At 39.0% G+C, this 19345-nt stretch overlaps 2 protein-coding genes across 2 annotated transcripts in view; one reads left to right on the top strand and one right to left on the bottom strand.

Moving 5' to 3' along the window:
* Nucleotides 1–142: 142 nt before the first annotated feature.
* Nucleotides 143–12712, bottom strand: LOC146452896 (inositol oxygenase-like). The gene is made up of 7 exons (XM_085097481.1): nt 12541–12712; nt 10478–10672; nt 9508–9845; nt 8734–8801; nt 5391–5440; nt 4819–4931; nt 143–3926 (listed from the first exon to the last, which is right to left on the bottom strand). Exons 1-7 carry the CDS (start codon nt 12562–12564, stop codon nt 3818–3820), a joined length of 897 nt encoding a protein of 298 aa, XP_084953607.1. The 5' UTR covers nt 12565–12712; the 3' UTR covers nt 143–3817.
* The window catches only part of LOC146452895 (calcium/calmodulin-dependent protein kinase kinase 1-like), a 30923-nt gene continuing 21607 nt past the window's right edge, over nt 10030–19345 (top strand). Inside the window, exons 1-2 of the mRNA XM_085097475.1 lie at nt 10030–10438; nt 11099–11203. The gene's annotated coding sequence lies outside the window, so the exon portion shown is untranslated. The remainder of the gene's footprint in view (nt 10439–11098; nt 11204–19345) is intronic.

Here is a 19345-nt window from a genome sequence, read left to right as displayed (position 1 = left end):
AAGTTCAAAGCCTAATCGTTTAACGAAAACAAAAAAAAACTTTAGCTGGGTGCGAGCAGTAAAGGTTAGTTGTACAACCAGCCCCATCTTGTTTCAAAACCATCCTCATCGTACGCAAGATTTCCATGAAGACACCCACAAAACCTATCAGTAACCTTTAATCTTTTTGTAGTACAGTCTGGGACATCTGTGAACATTTCTGTGTGTTGAAATGTTTGAAACAGCATTCCTCTTGTAGTTATAACTTGCATTACTGGTAATTTTTCAAATCAATGTTGATTCCCGGTATGTTGTTTAAGTGGCCATCACAAATAAGTTACCCACTGAATGCTTATTTTTACTTATCATTGGTACTTATAGTACTACCACACCTGACCATCTAAATAATCACCATAACGGGATATGAGTGCTGACGTTTCAAATGTAGCCCTTAGCCAGAGCAAATCAAGGAATTGTGGGTAATACCTGTTCTAAAGTTTTGAGCAACCTGCAAATAGAACAAAAACTCATTTGTCCAAATTGGCACTCTTTAAATCCCACAGAATCAACAAACCTTTTTTATTCAATTTCACTCGCACATCTAGTAACCTCGCTTCCACACATCCAGAGGGGAGGCTACTTAGTGATCACAGTCAGAGGGCTAACCGAAAGCTTTGCTTTATTTCAGCAAGCAAATCCAGTGAACAAAAGTTTTAAAAACCTTCTTACATTTAGACTAATTTATTCTTGTTTTCCAAGTTACCATGCTCCCACCAATAGGGTAGCTCCATTGCTCACTATTTAAACGCATACAACCCACATTTCTTTGATTCGCTCTGATGAAGGGCTAATGCTCAAGACATCAGCACTCGAATCTCTTTTATGGTGGCCGACAATTGTCCTTTAGTTATAAACTCTGTTGATAAACCAAACATTCGTTTCTACTCCTCACCAACACATCACCACAGTTTCTTTAAAAATGTACCCCTTAAATCCATTTATATGATAATTGATTGAATTATAAACAACAGAAGCCCATGGCATCACTACTAAACCTGTCCAAAAAAAATAATGTTAAACTGGCATGGTGATTCAGAATTAGATTCCAGACTACAGACTACACAGTTCATACTCTACAATATTATCAAAAAACAGTGAGAATCTAACAACACTGATGGTTTCCCAGAAACAGTACTAACTAAAAACTACCGGCATGGCATGAAATTTTTGCTTTGGCAAAACAGCAACAACAGCGCTGTTTTACCAGCTAAAACAAAAGAAAGGATTTCATTTTGCTGTTAATAAATCAATAATCAATAAACTTTATTTATCCATGGTAGAAATTAAAGCTAGTAAGCTTATGGGGCTGTGCCAAAAAGAAAAAAGATAAAAATAAAAAACTGCCATCATTATCATCATAAAATCAGTAACTAATTTACATACTACAGTATTATAAATAAGTGAAATAGCATTGGGGTATTTAGATCACAAGATCATAACAACGTTCAAAATTTCCTGACCCGCACTCTACCACTTGATCCATATCTCAGATAAGTACAAAATCTAATCATAAGTATACAAAATCTGTGTCCTTATGTTGTATGGTGGTAGGTGACTTGGCTGAAAAGTTCAGTTCTCTAAGATCTGATGATTGCCAAGCCTTCTTCATGAAGGCCTTGATTCCTGTGCCATTTGCTAGCAGTGAGAGGAGATTCCAGATAATGGCACCTCGGTACGCGATAGAGTGTTTCATGTAGTAGCTATTAGAATCAAAGGCTCCTGTGAGCCAACTCGTGAATGCAGATGACACATAGTAATTCCAATTTAGACTGCTACGGAAACTTCCTCAAAAGCTAAAAGAAATTATATCTTTGCCCGATTATGTAACGAAAAATGACCATTCTTGTACTATTAAAGTGATGGTCAAATTATTCTGTACAGATTGAATAAGCCGATTATTCTGATGCGCCGATTAAAAAATATCACGTGTTTTTTTTATTCAAAGTTTATAGGAGCACGCCATGTGCAGCTACGTCATGCAAATTCGTGTGATAGTCCGTGGCTACTGGATTTCGCGATCGGGCTAGTGGATTCTAACCATCACTTGCCCGATGGGCAAGTGAAGTTTTTTTGGGAATTAAAATTACAAAATTACTGTAGGGCAAGCCGATCTCACAAAGGGAAATATGTTCAACAAAGTATCGCATTACGATTCATGCCCGACATAAATGCGTGAAATTTTTCCTTTGGAGTTCAGTCCACGCAATCCTCAAGTAAAAATAATGAACTATGACAAGCTCTTGCTAAATAAGAATTATTTATCGACCGCGTCCTTTTGCTTTCCCATAAATTACCAGTTGTAATTTTCGAAAATGAAACATTTTTTCCCTTGGAAACCTCTATGAAAGCTGACAAGATCTTAAAAGTGTTCATTTCACCAGAAATTTGCATAATTTTGTTTACGACGTCAATGATGCGTGACATGGCACGTTCCGCTTTCGCGTGAAAACTGACAAATTAAATTATTTTTTAATTAAATTATTTTTAAATTAAATTATTTTTAATTCTTGAAAGAAACTGCACTTCGTAGAAAAAAACGAAAAAATCCTATAACTTTGCTCAGATTCAACGAAAAATCCCCATTCTTACACTAAAATGATTGTCAAATTATTCTCTACAGAATGAATGAGAGAATTCTGACGCGTCGTGAAACAAATTTTCACGTTTTTTTTTTTTTTCACTAATTGAGTTTACGACCCCGGACTTTCTGAAAAACTGAAAAAACTTGAAACTTTGCTCAGATTGAACGAAAAATCGCCATTCTTGCACTAAATGATCGTCAAATTATTCTCTACATATTGAATAAGAATTTCCTGATGCGCCATGAACAACAAATGTTCGCGTGTTTTTTCCACTAATTGAATTTAAAACTCATTCACTGCGCACGCCCGAAAGTTAACGACAAAACCGACTGATCGACTGACCAAGTCGAGAGTCAGCTATCGCTATAACTCGTTCATTGCGCATGCGCGCATTCACGAGTTAAAAAGGGATGCCTAAATTATTCAACACATGGGTGTGAATTTAATTTTACAGTCAATCTACACCACATATGACCAGTAATTTTGAAATTTGAAGGAGGGTTTTGAAATGTATAGTTTCATGTCAGTTTTTACCATCGCCAGTGTGATTTCAGAGTTCCCATAGATATTTTCCCTAGTTTATTAATGGTATAAAGCTAAGAATTTTTCTTTACATAATTAACAGCATTAAGTATTTCAAAAATAAAACTTGTTTCCCAAGTCTTTTTTTTTTTAGTTACAACAAAAATATTTTATTTCACATTTCCTTAAAGCCTGATATAATATTTTATATGTATATTTAGGTAATTTAAAGTTTTATAGTTATTAATAAGACTAACTAAGTAAACCATATAGTTTTCTAGTTAGACACTAGTCTTGTTTAGTTGCATTTTAAATATAGAAATCTATATACATACTCAGCATCTTTTACGGAAAGATTTCCAGAGAAATCTTCAACATTCAGTTCAAATGCTGGACATTACAAAGAGGAATTTGAATGAAAGTTCATTTCATTCTTGGAAATACAGGTCATGTGTGATATAGGCTGACTATTAAACTCCAAAACTTGATACTTGAGAATTACAAAATATTATACCCTGAAATTTAAAGTAAGTCATGCTTAATGTCAAATTATTCAGAAATCCACAAGACATGATTTATAAGCTAGTGCCCGAGAAACCCTCTGGTAGCCTTGAAGTAGCTATGGATACATAAAAGCACTAAGCTTGAACCACTGATGGTCAGTGGTGTCCCTTTCACCAGCACAGCTGTCCAGGGCAATACTTGGCAATCAGTTGTTCATAGTATGGAGTCACTGCTTCAACATCTGGCACTGTATCAGACTTGGAGTACAGGTCATATTTGCTATAAAATAAGTTACAGTATCACCAAAAACAGTTTAAAAGCCTGAAAACCTCTTGACATAGTTGATGTCAGTCTGCCTCTGGGGCATTTAAACTAGCTTTCACCATTTTTCTTCATCACCCACGTGAATTTAATATGTATTTTCACCTACATTTACCCTTCTGTACCAGTTTCTTCTTCCAAGTTTCCAGAATGGTTTCCATTTAAAATTGTTTTTGAAACCCACACAATAAATCATGAGTACACAGAAGATTTGTGGTAGAAATATAGGAGAATAAAAAACTGTTGAGCAAACAAACTGTAAAGGAATGTTTTCCCTGCTCTTCCAAGATTCCTTGTGAAAATTTATAAAATTTCTAACAAGTACAGTGTACATGTACACTAAGCAATCACCAGATGGTCTTAACTCTTGTGCAGACGCAACTGTTCACCATGTGCAATGTAAGTGCAAGTTTAAAGTTTGTTCATTAGTTTTTGGTGACTTTTTAAAGTCTCTGACAGTTTCCATTTCAATTGACCAACAAAATGCACCTCAGCTGTGGAAGGCCTAGTTATCAAGTTCCAATTTCATGCTTGCAATTCTACCTCATGACATTTGATTAAAATTTTCATAAACCAGTTGAAACAGTAGTCCTCATAAAGTTTCCTTAACATTGACAACAAGGTGTCAAAACTCATCAAAAACTTTGTCATAAGGTTGCAATAAATATTATGGTACAAAGTGCAACTTTGTAATAGTACCAACTGATTGAAGTCTTTGCTTGAAATTAATACAGCTATATGCAAGCAGCTACATGCACATACTCTTGTCAAGATACTGTGATTGTTGTGTTTCTTTAATGTACAGCTGGATTTTTTTAACGCTGTGTCTCTTAAAAGAGAGTAAACTCACTTGAATTCTTTAACCCATTTAAGCATTTCCATATCTTGATCACTGCACAAATAGGTGTAGTCTCCACTGCAATGCCAGGGAAAGAAGGAGTGATATCTGATTACGTAGAATGCCTAAAGTGAAAATAAATACCGAATTAAATAATAGAAAATAGATTTCTTCCCTTTCCTCTGAAAAATAGTTCAGATGCTCTACCACTGAGCAACAGGAGGCTTGTGGGAGCTAGGCCATTAAACTAGATTCATGTGACAAACATCCTGCATCCTGCTAGGATTTGAATGTCAATGAGAGGCATAAAACACAATGTCTTCTTTCACAATCATATACCACTTATCAACATTTAAATCCTAGCAGAATGTAGGTTGGTTGTCGCATGAACTTGGTTTAATGGTCTACATGCAGCTCTCACAGGTCTCCTGTAGCTCAGTGGTAGATACCGCCCATTTTACATGTAGGAGCTGCTCTCCTTTTTTGTCTTAAGTTCACATACTTTGTGTACTAACAGATTGTTCTTTCCAAGTAAAAAAGATGTCATATGATCAAAAAGTTAAAACATTCATTTATTATTTTACCTCTTTAGGTAGTTTGCAGTTGTTTCCAACAAGAACATTGTACATGTACTCTGCAAGGTGAAAATACTGTAAATGTAAGTGTTTAACACAAAATTTAAGTCCTACTCTCTAAAACCAGTCGCTTATAGAACAATGAAAGCTTAGCACTTGGGAGCTTTCATCCAATTCATATGGACCTCTTTCATGAAACGCTTACTGGTCACATGATCACTTTGGATCACAAAACAAGACAGGAAGCCATTTGCTTTATAACAATAATAATAATAATAATAATAATAACAATAATAATAAATCCTAGCAGAATGTAGGTTGGTTGTCACATGAACTTGGTTTAATGGTCTACATGCAGCTCTCACAGGTCTCCTGTAGCTCAGTGGTAGATACCAGTTTCGCTTGGCTCACAGGTTACGCTATGCGCCCTGTGGTGCTTCTTATACTGTGCATACAGATAGTTTTACTGCGCATAATAATAATAATAATAATAATATTATTATTATTATTATTATTATTATTATTATTATTATTATTACTCGGGCCGTAAGGCGGACTGAGTTAAGGTTTCGGTAGCATTATCAAATTCTTTTTTCTCTTTGGGGTCGCGATGGGCCGAGAGATAAGACCTCGGGCCACGAGTTATTGTTCTCGGTCTCGTTTTTTTGTGCTCGAGTGGCACGGGTAATGTTTTTGGTGGCGTTATCAAATTCTTCGCGTTCTTTGTACTCGGGCCGTGAGGCGCCACGTTAAGTAATCGGGGAAGGGGAGGGGAGGGTCCCGAACTCCCTAAATTTTTTTGCTTCCTAAGCTCCCCCTCCCTTTCCCCGATGTTTTTTGCGAGTCACTATTCTTTCGAATCAAAACATTTGGCGTCGGTTGTGAAGCGTTCGTGAACGTTTCCCTCAGCGCAGATAGGGTTCTCGAGTCGTTAGAACAAAAAGGTGAAGGCAATAATAGCATGTCGAGTGGCGAAGAAAGCTAAAACGTAAGGATTAAAGCCCGTGGATATAGCATAAGAGAAGAGGAAGTAGCTTGAACATAGTGCATTCTGTTTCGTCTGATTAGCGAGGGTGACAGTTGTGCAAGAAATCATGAACCTTTGGAAGGTTTGTCGCACGAGCAGCACGCGCATGAATTTAACTCTGCATGATGTAGATGGTGGGTTTTGAAAACGCGAATGCGAAATCGAAACAGAAAAGTGTAGTGACATTTTGCAGCTTTCTTCGGGACCCTCGCAAGACGCTGCAGAATGGTCAGAAAATTCCAAAGATTCAAATGCAGACCTCACCACAAGCAACGTGAATGTTTTACAGAAGAAGAATGGTCATGTAGAATCGAACGATCGATCGCATGCAGGTGCACGCTGAGGAAGAGGGGAAAAGAGAGACAGTTTTTGACTAGCTTTGATTTGGGTGACCACAATAAGACTTAATTTTCCAATTTGACTTTATAGAGATGTATTTAATAGGTGACGCGATCGCTATCGTGTCACACTCAGTCCTGCAATGACAATTCTCATGTTTGATTCCTCCGCCGGAAAAATCCTGACCCTTCATGGGTTATCGAGCGGAGCATTTTTATTACGAAACGCGAAACAAGGCACGTGCAGAAAAATTGGCGGGCCAAGGAAAACAACACACACGACAAATCATGCGAAGGTCTGCGAACGTACTTGCAATTTTGTCATCAGTTTTTGAGTTTGTTCAAGAAGGAAACCGTTTTGTCAACAAACTTCTTTAATTTGTGCCCTAGCCTGCTCACAGAGTTTTGTTTGGCTAAATCATGTTCCATATCGTTGATACATCTGAGTAAAAGAATTTGAGCTTACATGGATAAGTTGATATTAGAGTGTTTATGTCAGTGTATACTAAATAGGAGAATAATTAGAAATTGTCAATTGTACAGAAATTTTCATCCATCGTCAGTCGACAAATGCTTCCCCAAGAACCACCCAATAAACAAGGTCTTCAACAGACAGACACTAAAACTCAGCTACTCGTGCATGCCAAACATGAAAACCATCATCGCATCACATAAAAAAACAGATACTCTCAAATGTAGCAACAACCCCAAACCAAAATCATGACCCGAGCTGCAACTGCAGGAAGAAATTAAAGCAGAATGCCCACTTGATGGTAAATGCCTCCAAGCGAACGACGGTAACAACAACTGAATCGTACGTGGGACTGGCACAACACATTCTTCCGAAACGCCAACAGACGCAATGCAACAGAACTATCTGAACAATATATGGACCCTGACGGATGCAAACAAAACATTTCTAATTAAATGGAAAGTACTCACAAAGTTCAAACCCGATAATAACATTAACAAGAAATGTAACCTATGTCTTCACGAAAAGTTTATTTCCGTAGAAAAGATCTTAGTAGCCTGAACAAACGCAATGAATTACCCAGTCCAAACCCCCACAAAACTAGATATGTACTCAAAACCTCTCGAAAAACGTAAAGTAACCATTTGTATCATGGCACGTGAATTGTATCACGCCACGACCATTAGTAATTTATCGCCCAGCAAATGCTTGTTTTAAATCACCAGTTCGAATGATTTCATAAATCCATGCCCTCATATAAATAGATACGTACCAAAAACCTCTTGTATAACGTAATGTAACTGTTTGTATCATGGCACGTTAACTCTCTCACGGCACGTGGAATTGTATTTTATCGCCTACCAGCTGCTTGCTTTAAATCACCAGTTTTTGATTACTTTATATACTTTACGGTCATTCGTTGAAGTTGCATGATGAGTGTGGTCAGCTCCTGACCATATACAAAACAGAGCTGTAGCAATAAAACGATGAATCACTTCTGGAGCCTGAACTATTTTTTTCCTGGGTGTATATCTCCGTCTATTTCTATCGATTTTGGGGAGTCAGCAATGCTGGAAGGTATCACTGCTAAAAGATCGTAGGCTTACGCACCACGCAGTCAAATATGGCCCGAGTATAAGCTGAAAACAGCTTCTTGTTATATTAATAATAATAACTCCTGATTATTGTTAGGCTCTGCACTTCATTAAACACTTTTAACAATAATAATAAATGATGATGATGATGATGATGATGATGATGATGATGATGATGATGATGATGATGATGATGATGATGATGAGTGGTCAAAGTTGTCCTTCCTATAATGATCTAAGTATATTTTTAGCCAAATTTGCATCATATCCCTGGATAACACAAAAATGATTTCCTCAGGGACATTGTCTGAAATTGTGACATGTCATTAGAGGCCCTCATGTGTACACCTTATCAAAAAGAAAACTAGAAAGCTAACACTTAGAAAGATGGACACTGATATAACACCTAAAAATACCATACCATCATGTCCCCAAGACATTGTCACATTATCAAGACCACAGTTGGGTTTGTAGATGCCATACTTTGTGCTGCAAAAGGGAAAAACACACAACAGTTGAAATTAAGCAGAGTTCATTCCAGATCTTGAAGGTGCTTCTTAGAACAACAACAACACCAAAAGTAACTTTATGTGCAAATTTTATACTCTTCAACTTCAACTTTTCTCAAGGGGTGGAAATCCATATCAAGAATAGTGCCTCCTTTTGCTATGACTGCCCATACATTGCGCATCTCAGGATGGTCTGAGAGCCTCTAAATTTCCAAGGACAGTTCCCCTTGATTAAAAAAATATTTTTGTGCAGTTTATTAGGACTATGCGGGAAAGAAAATGTTACCAAGGGTTATTGAAGTCCAAAAAGAAAATTGGGGGTAACCACCTATATTTATAATCAAGCTTTTAAAAAATGCCATACCTTGTTTCCATGCTTTTTGGAATTAAGCAACAATATATATTATTGCTGCTTAATTATTTCTGAAAAATGAATGGTTACTCCCAATTTTCTTTTTGGATTCAAATAGCCCTTGAAGATCTGCTTTTCCTGCATAGTCATAAATGGTGCAAAAAAATTTTTTCTATTAGATACCACATGACCTTAAACAGGTCTTAAACAGATGCAGGTCTTGGACAATGTCCACTCATTAAAATAAACGTGTAGGCACTAATGCTTAGTACATCTGCTTTCATTATGCAGAATGGTTAAGTGCAAAATGAACAGCAAGTGAAGTCTGTCATACCTGTATTCAGGAACCTTTGTGTCTGGGTTGTTTGTAAACGTGTCATGGAAAACTATGTTTTCTGAAAACTTGCAGCCAAGAGGGAAAGTGTCCCCTACAACACAGTACTGAGGCTCCCCCCACAGGGCCATGACCTTGCCCAGATCATGAAGAAGCCCTGTCAATTGAAACCACTCCTTGTCTGGATGGTCAGCACGGATGCGCTCAGCTGTCTGGAAGGCATGTACTGAGTTTGGTAAGTCTGTGTCTGGATCACTCTCATCTACCAGTGCATCTAAAAGATGAACCGCTTCCAGAACTGTCATTTTACATTTGTTTAATGAACACCACTTCTCTTTCTATAAGAAAACACAACATAATGTGAAGAAATTTCACAAAAGATGCCAGAGGAATAATTCCTTAATATAATCATTTGCTGTTCAGGCAAGGAGAATGTAAGCATTAAATCTTGAAAGACAGATCCTTAGAACCTCCCCCCCCCCCCCCCCACCCCTTCTTCAACTGAACACACACCGAGGCGTGTCATCACATGTAAGTTATTTGGCGCAATTGTTGCATCAAGATTTTCACCCACAACAATCTTCATGGTTTCTGAGTAAAATGAGCCTACAACCATCAATATCACTGGTAACATCAAGGTTCTTTCAAGGGTATTCAGCCACAACAGGTGTTAATTATGGGTTACCGCCCTTAATGACACCTCCATGAAAGGTTCCATTTGGGCAGTTTTCAGTCCAGTGAAGGTTAAATATAGTGTGTTCAGTGGTTTCTTTCAATAATATGTGAAATCATTTCATTGCTGCTTAACTTCAGTGTTGCCAGTGTCATGAAGAGAGGCATAAAATGTCCCACAAATGACAATGACAGTGGAACTGCAAGAAATCCAGCTATTCTGCATGATGACATAAAGGGAAAGTGCACTTGTGTGACGGTAAGTCTCAAGATAGTTGTACAATTCAGACCCACTCACCTTCTCCTTGACGAAGTTGAGGGTTTGATTCTCGTGCATTAGAATGTATGTCCTGCGGACTATGTCAGTTTGAAGGTTTAGGTCATAATTTCGAAAATCTTTCTCATTTTTATCAGTTCTGGATACAATGAAATCATTGTATTCTTTGAAAACATCCTCAGGTCTATACACCTGTGATGGATCCATCAAGGCAACCTATGGTAAAGAACAGAAAGAACTGTATATAAGAGAGTTGCAGAAGGTCATACAAAATAATCTTGCTGTGTCAAGGTGGCTGTTGTCAGTGGGAGGATTTTTTTTTTCCATTGAAGAGGCAAGGAGGTTCAGTTTGTATGCAAACTTTCACATTGGACTTTTCTTTTTTGGAGGGGTTAGTGGTCATAGCTTGATATAAAACAATCAATTATGGGGTTTTAAGAGACATCAGATTTGTCTCGCTACAGCAGTAGAACAAGACATTTGTCTTGCTATGATAATATGGCCAGAAGTTAGCGTGATCGAGCGAGAAGAAATGATCACAAAATGAAATTTGGGTAATATGGTTTGGAACTACTTGCAAAATACTTGCTGTTTGTTACTTTCTTTGTCGGTACAAAATGAACTTGAGCTGTTGTCTTTCAGGTATTCCATTTGAAGTTTACAACAAACTCCTTTTCATTTTTACATGGAAGTCAGTTGAAGGCTGAGGAGGGGGGACATTTCACCAAGTCTAATGATCCATAAAAGGTACTCCAGCAGAAGCAATGAAGCTAGCATGTATAGCAGGCATAATCAGGCAGGGGGTGAGGGGGATTCTCTCGCTCTCCCTCCCTGATTGCACCTGCCACACAGGCTACAATGAAGCCAAGTGAATGAATGTGGTGCCACTACAGTGTATGTTAGAGTACTGAAGTGAACCCATGGGTTACCCACTGAGTGTTAGCCATTTCAACTTTGTACCCACCACATTCACATTGCCACGGTTACCACCACAATTACCCATGACTTTGAGCTCTGGACAATCAAATCTGGAGATCGTACTAAGGTTCAATTCCGGCCAAGGTCAAAATATTTTTTCTTTGCCTCATGCAATCTTCCACTTCCTCACTGGTGCTAACACTCAGTGGGAAATTCATGGGTTTTAACATACACTGCAGAGTTAACTACATGTATCTGATCTATCATACAATGAAGCCAGACTGGTAACGCAAAAGGAAAGCCCAGTACTTCTATAGCAATGGAGGGAGAGGGCTGTGTGCACCACGAGGGTGGAGAGGGGGGGGGAGGCTGAAGAGCACCTGAAAATATTACTGAAAAATACTTCAGTTAAACAGCTCAAAATTATAACTTTTTCTGGATTAGCAAGATTGTATAAATGACCAAATTAAAAGATTTAGGTATGACTCCTTCCATCGGTTGTTCAACAAAGTTTGACGTACAACTGTATTTGGTTGCAGTGGCTGTCAGACATTTTATCATTACATTTCACACGTTGTCACACAAGTTTAGTTACAAAACACGAAAGTCAAATCTTTCAGCCACCACTTAAGGTTACACGAAGAAATTGAAACGGAAATTGATCGACACCACGTATTCTAGAACCTTACGTAAAGTTACGTTTCCTGTTTTCGTCCTATGACATTTTCGTTCGCCGTGTCTTCGGTCAGTTAAGAGAGCCCTTGACAAGGTGCACAAAAATTGACCCATGGTCTTTCGAGACGAACGGATGCGATTCAACAGGAGGACGAATGAGAATCTTCGCTTCCTAGCTTATCGGCACAATTTCGCGGAAGGTCAAGGCGAACGATTTCTGTGAAACGCTTCACTGACTATCTGCCAGTGGTCTCCGAGGAAGGGAAAGTCAAAACTCGTGAGTAAACTTTCACTTTTCCTCTCCCTGACTATCTTCCCATTTTAAAAAAGCTCTGATCGAGAATGGACCAACGCTTCAGACGACCGACTAGATGGTCACGAGAAGAACTTGTAACTTGCCTCGCTCTCAATAGGACTGCTAGATTTTTCACTGCGCAATAACTATTGGACGCGCACTCTTATAGGAGCTTGTGACAAATAAAACAACTTACGCCTTCTCCTGGCCGCGGACGCATATTTCTTGGTATTTCAAGCGGGTATCCCTAGCAATGAAAGCTTTCTCACCAAAGCCACAGTCGGATAATTGTTCTCGTAAGGCGAACAATCGATCGAAAAATTAATATGCGGCGAGTGTAAAGCGATTTGTAGACAGGTTTCTGAAACAGGTTCCCGGTCTCACGTGATTGGCTTGCGACCCTTCTAGAAAACAGAACAAACCACAGAACAATACCAACGGCATTAACAGCGCAAAGAAGGTAAAAGTTAAACGGTTTCAACATTTGCCCATCATTCGTTCAACGAAAGACAAATGTTGGATGAACGGAGTCTTCAAACGGTTTCAACGCCATTCAACATTTTGAAAAACAAATAAAATGCTGAATCGATGTTGAATGAAAGTTTAAACCAATTTGATTCAACACACTTTCAACAAGCTTTCAACATTTTTTACGCCCCCCGACATTTGGTTTAACAACTGTGTTGAACGCATGTTGAAGCACTGAAATGTTGAAACCGTTGAGAGAGCTCTTTCCGGTCTCCCCTCCTCCCAATCCCCTCCGTAAAGCCTGTAAAACTCAGGCTAGAGTTGCTATAGTACTGGGTTTTTACATGGTTCACAAATCTCAAGGAAAATCTACTGTTTTAAACATTAGGACCATTGCAGATGCACGGTCAAAACACAGCTTATGCCTTCTTCTGGCCGAATAGGCATATTTCTTGAGGGCATGCCGGCTAGGAATATTATGTGGCCGCAAACAGGTGTCTTGCAGTTAAACTCAATTGATACAGCAAGGTGTCTCAGAAACTCAGACCTGCTTTTGCAGCCTACGTTTCATGCCGAACTGTACATGTGATTGGTCCATTCTAGATATGGACCTTCCGGACAGGTTTTGACATATGCGTTTCTACGCGATCACCTGAGTATCAGGCGTTTCAAAGTCGATACTTAGGTTGGCTAGGGTGACAAGCGAACGCGAAGAGCTAGCGGGAGACGAAAGCATAGCACGAGCGAACGTGGAGTGTGAGAAACAATAACCCTGAAGGTAGACCATTGTTTTAGGATCTGTTTTCATTCAGGACGTGGGAATACTGTTGTTGTTCTTGTTGTGCACTGGAGAAGGCAGTAATACCGAAACGTCGAGGTTTTTTTTCTAACCAACTATAGCAGCACTAGGGCTTGGTTAAAAAAGGCCGGGAAAGACTGTGGATATAAACCGGCGCCTGGGGCCCACTTCTCGAAAGTCCCGGCGACTTACCGGGCCCGATAAGTGATCATAAGTGTCTTTGGGTCCCAATTTTTTGTTAGCTTTGAATACTAAATTTTAAAAACTTATAATTCTATGAAAACATTGGCTAAGTACCATGACTGCAATCACTGTGTAATCGACGAAAAAGCATTTAAAGTATACTTATTGGGCCCGGGTAAGTTACCGGCGGGACTTTCAAGAAACGGGCCCCTGGCCGGGTTTTTTAAAGAGTGGGCAACGTTATCCAGGACTGATAAATCGCTATCCAGTGGATATAATGTACTCCAACTAATACATTTTATCCGCTGGATAACATTATCCACTGACTACCAGGGCCTGGTGTTCACGGAATTTGTTAGAAGAAAATGGTAACCACTGATACTGCTTTTATCGGTTTACTGGGGGTCAGCTAAGCAGTACCGACATGAGCTGAACGTTTTAGATCTAAAGCACGATTGAGGTGATCCTTTATTGAGTAGGGGTTAATTTGACTTAGGTACAACATGGAGCGATCTAACTTTTCTGTGGAACGATCTAACGGGGAGTGAAGTGACCAGATACCCTGTAAAGATTTGTGTTTTTTAAGGAACAAAAGTAAGCAAACTTATGAGTACAAAGTATAACATACAGTATGCCGGTGGAGCCTGGGCCAGCGCAAACGCTTCACTGAAAACTCAGTTAGGTTTCCCTGAAGGCCCTTGAGATTATCAGCGAGACTAGGAGAAGCAGTTGAAAGAGAGAAGCCTCTCCAGTGAAAGGAAAGAGTCGGTGGCCAGTTAGCCCACTGATTTCAGCTTTACTTTCTCTTGTCTTCCCCAACTGTGGTGGGCTCTTGATTCCTTGCCCAGATTAACTTGAGCATCAGGCCTTTCATAGGAACGGGGAAGGGGGAGGAGAACAAGGTAGTTTCTTCCCCGCCCTCCCTCCGATATTCATGGTATGCGAGATTGGACTGTTTACACACAGAGAACAAACACCAGGACGGTTAGGATGTCAGTATGCCTCATCTTCCGCAATGGACGGTCACCGTCATAATCACCACTACTAACAAGATAACCAAATGAACCATTTGGTTATCTTGTTAGCTCCCTGGCTAATTTAGGTTCTAGATAGCAAGCAAAAAAGAAAAAAAAATGAAAAAGCAAAAGGAAGGAAGAACTTATTAATTGTAAAAAAGTTAACGTATGTTACGAGGTTAGCATAAAAGAAAATTAGTTCATTTGTTGTTCTGACAGTAAATAACGTAATACTTGTTTCGGAAAAGCAGACACACTTTGTATGATTTTTTTTAAAGGAGTTGGGAGGTCTTTCCAAATATCGGTTGCCATGAAGGAGATTAATTGTTTACCTACATTAGTTCTTACGTTCGGCTTATAAAGATTATGCTTAGCTGCATATCTTGTGTTGTAGCCATGTATATTACTAGCATATTGAAACATGTTGTCGAACACTTCAGGCAGAGGGCCTTTATGCCATGAATGTAAAAATTTCAGCACTTGTAGGCGATAAATATTATTTACTGTCAGAAGGCCTAGTAGATTTAGCAAAGGTTTGGCTTTCTCTGTTTCGCTGCCAAATGATTTGGCAAAAAATATTAATCTAACAATATGATTTTGTTTCACTTGAATTTTTCTTATATGTGTTTTGTATACACTTCCCCAAGCTAATATGCCATAAGAAATATAAGGATAGATTAGATTACAGTATATTTGTCTTAGTTGTTTAATTGAGAGGTAATACCTTAATTTCGATATTATTCCAGTGTTTCGAGATATACGAGAACAGACGAAAGAAATGTTGTGTTTCCTGCATAAAGACTTGTCAATCATAACACCTAGGTATATTTTATACATTGCTTTCGTTCTAACGAATAAGAGGAGCCGTCGGTATTTATTATGTTAAGATTTATTGGGATATCTTTTTTTTTTTTGTGGATTTGATTATCATGAAGTTTGTTTTATCCCTATTGATAGACAGTTTGTTAATATCGCACCATCTTTTCACTTTGGCTAGGTCAGAGTTCATATAGTGTTCGAGCTGCCTCCTCCTCAGGCGCTTCGTTTCGCATTTTGGTCAAAGGCGAGCGTGAAACGCGAGTGACTGGTGACGAAGCGCGAGGGACCACGGGAAGGAGAAAGAAGAGAAGGGAAGCGTAAAGCGTTTCTCGTAAAGCTTCTCTAGGATATTTCTCGTTTCCTTGCCGTGTAACTTTTTCATTCTGACATGGGCTGCTTCTTCGATTTTCTGCACGAAACGAGCTTCAGCATGTCGAATTCGGTAATGTTGCTGAAGTCCATTTTTTTGAAAGAAAACAGACTCCTCTTGGCACACTGGATGTGGACATGCTATTTTTTGTTCTAAATAAGCGAAATGTACAGGTCTAAATTCGTTTTTAAAAATTACGTAATCGTCCGCCATTAAACATTCCGCCATCTTGAAAACAAGATCTGCCAGACGTCTCTCCCCCTTTCTCTTTCCCGCCGTCCTTTGCGTGCACAGAGAGAGAGAGAGAGAGAGAGAGAGAGAGACGTCTGGGAACGAGGCAGGTGTTCGAGTGTTTTAGGGTCCCTTGCGGATGCAAATACATTTGTATCATCCGCAAAGATTTTGAAGCTTAATTTTTGCGAGCTATTTGGCAAATCATTAATATAGATCAAAAATAGGAGGTCCTAGTGTGCTTCCTTGTGGAATTCTACATAACATTGTCTGCTTAGGAGACTTAATCCCATCCAACTCAACATTCGCAACATACTGTTTCCTATTTGTAAGATAGCTTTGAAACCAGTTTAAAGGAGTCCCCCTTATTCCATAGGCTTCCAGTTTTCTCAGCAAGATCGTATGGTTTACAGTATCAAAGGCTTTTGAAAAGTCTAAGAAAATACCACAAGTGTATAAATTATTATCAATGGCTTTTCTTAGACGGTCAACTGACGGGAGCGTTTCTAAATATCTAGTTTGCTGAGAATTTTTTATAAAAACACTGGTTCTAGCTCAGTGGGTAAAAAATTTCTTGTTTGTTTTCCCTGCCTATCAGGACCCCTGTCAGGCTCGTAAAAAGTAGTATTTGACTTTTCGCTCTAACGCCGTCTTTCTCTGGTCTTTACCAATGAAATTGAAGGCAAGAAATAACGGCGGCTCCACTGTTTTCCATCGTGTTGTTCTTTCTATTTCTATATCACGCTGTGTATATCAGCTGTCAAGATAAACACGACAACAGAGAACTACTTCATATCATAACAACTCGGCGGCGTGATCAACAACAGCCAGAAATCCGTCTACATTCGCAGGCTAGAAGCCCACAAGTGATAACAGCCACCAGAAACATCCTTCAAAATGGAGGTCTTCATCTTCTTCCCTCGCAGACAAAAACTTCCCCTGCTGGTTCTGGCTATGTACTTCCTTCTACAACTCGCTCCCAAGACCTCCCCTCAGCTCCACATTCAGCATCTTCGCGGGTCTGACATCCCCGCTCTCGGCAGATAAACAAGTCGGCTCTGGGTATTATTATAATTATTATTATTATTATTATTATTATTATTATTATTATTATTATTATTATTATTATTATTATTATTATTATTATTATTATTATTATTATTATTATTATTATTATTATTATTATTAGCAAAAAGGAAATCGTAATACATGGTAATACATGTACTCGCGAACTATTTTACACTGAACGTTAACATGACCAGCGCTTTTCTTCTACTCGAAAAGGCCGTAAAATACACATGGGCCTCTCCAGGCATTTTTGTCCAATAAATTTACCCTCTTCCGGAAATTTGGAATATCCTCCCAACTTTTCGGTGACATTCACGGAAAAGATTTCGAATTTCCCGAGTTTTAATATCCTTCTGTACCGTAATTATTTTATGTTTCGCCGACTTTTCTCCGAAAATCTCTCCAACTTCGCGGAGGAATTTCCTGTGAAACAGGCCCTTGATCTTGGACACCTATAAGGGTTGCAATCTCCCCTGCCCGTAAATCTGATTATCGATATTATATTTTCAAGGGAAGGTGTTTAATGTGCGGAATTTGCTTAAAAGCTATGAACAGTACACAAGACCCGTCAAAAATTTGACAAGGACATGACAAGGGACATGAATAAAACGCTTCTTTTTTTTTTAGAATAGAATAGAATAGACTGTTTATTCAAAAATACATCGCAGTCATTAGACTGAATTGCGTATTTAAATTACAGAGAAATATATAAATAGGTAAATGTTAAAACTAATTACCAACACATGTACATGATATAAAAATATAAGTATCTAAATGGGATTAAAATATGTATAGTTGCTAGCTATGTACTACGCGTTGTTTGTTGCTAGGCATCTTTTGACATTGCATACACAAAGGACTGTCTAAAGCTTCTTTCCCTACGATGTCTTCGGGCGACTTACCAGCCTTTATATCAAAATGGCTGAAAAAGAGAGAAAAATACAGCCGACAACGGTACCTCTGGACACTTTGCCGGAGCGTTGTACCATGACGATGCACTACGAGATTTCGGCCCGCGGTTCGCTTATGCCAGCTGGAGATGGTTCCGCGCTGCTTTCCGATACCTTGTCCCCGACAAGACAGTGAGGGAGAGAAAAGTCGGCCCCTAGACCATATGAGACAGATCCCTTTCGTAGGCACCTCAGTTCCACCTTACTGACTTAAACTGCGATTCAGCCGTGTATATATATGACAGTGTAGTCATTTTGTCTTCCATGTGGTACGTTTTGAGGTTTGAGCGGTTTAAAACCTTGACGACTAGCCTTGGAAGTATCGCTAGTCTTGGACTCCTTTTACCTTATTTCATTCTTACAATTTTTATTGCCGTTTTCCCGAAAGCGATTGCTCCTTCGATGAATGGTTGACATTGTTAAGGGAATCAGGCTGTCACTCGAAGAGCTCTGTGAGAGCCGCTGCTATTTGGCTATTAAGTCAACACTTATATTATATACTGTGCCATGTTATGAACATGTGCCACGTTTGTTACTACAAAAACTCAGATGCTAGAAGCTTAAAAAGTTCTCACAAAGACAGCACAACAAACTGGCAATCCGTGTGTAACCTCCATCGCTTCCAGGACCTGGTTTACGCCGAAAACTCTGACGTTATATGCGTCAATGAGATATGGTTGAACCAAAATATCAGCATCTCTGAAATGTTGCAATTGCATTCTGGCTTTACAATATTTAGAAGAGATCGGTCTGATCGAGGTGGTGGTATAATTCTTATCACAATCAAAACAGCCTCCTCCAAAGCTGTCAAAGAATTTAAACCTGAATCGGAAGCCGAGCTGCAGCAGCTTCAGATCAATTTTACTGGTCAAATAATTTTATTCTGTTTTTGCTATAGGCCACCCAGTGAAGACCCAAGATGGATGTATTCGATAATTATCTGCATGAAGTTTGTGACCTTTGTTCCTCTGGGACTCTATTGACAGCGCATCGGGTGTTAACCATCCTCCCACGCAGTCGTTTTTACGGGACTCGAATTCCCTCCTCCCCACTTCACGACCACCTCTTGACACAACTCAATAAAAAACCCACTCGTG

The sequence above is a fragment of the Pavona decussata genome, unplaced genomic scaffold, assembly GCF_977016875.1.
Source record: "Pavona decussata unplaced genomic scaffold, jaPavDecu1.1 SCAFFOLD_366, whole genome shotgun sequence".
NCBI classification, from domain to species: domain Eukaryota; kingdom Metazoa; phylum Cnidaria; class Anthozoa; order Scleractinia; family Agariciidae; genus Pavona; species Pavona decussata.
The sequence above is the reverse complement of the archived record's forward strand: the minus strand, read 5'-3'. Positions and strand labels throughout refer to the sequence as shown.

Coding starts and splice junctions, on each gene's coding strand:
- LOC146452896 (XM_085097481.1), bottom strand. CDS start 12,564: ATGCGTCCGCGGCCAGGAGAAGGC. Junction 9,846..10,477: donor TCAACTTCGTCAAGGAGAAG/GTGAGTGGGTCT, acceptor GTTTTCTTATAG/AAAGAGAAGTGGTGTTCATT. Junction 3,927..4,818: donor AAATGGGTTAAAGAATTCAA/GTGAGTTTACTC, acceptor CTTATTTTATAG/CAAATATGACCTGTACTCCA.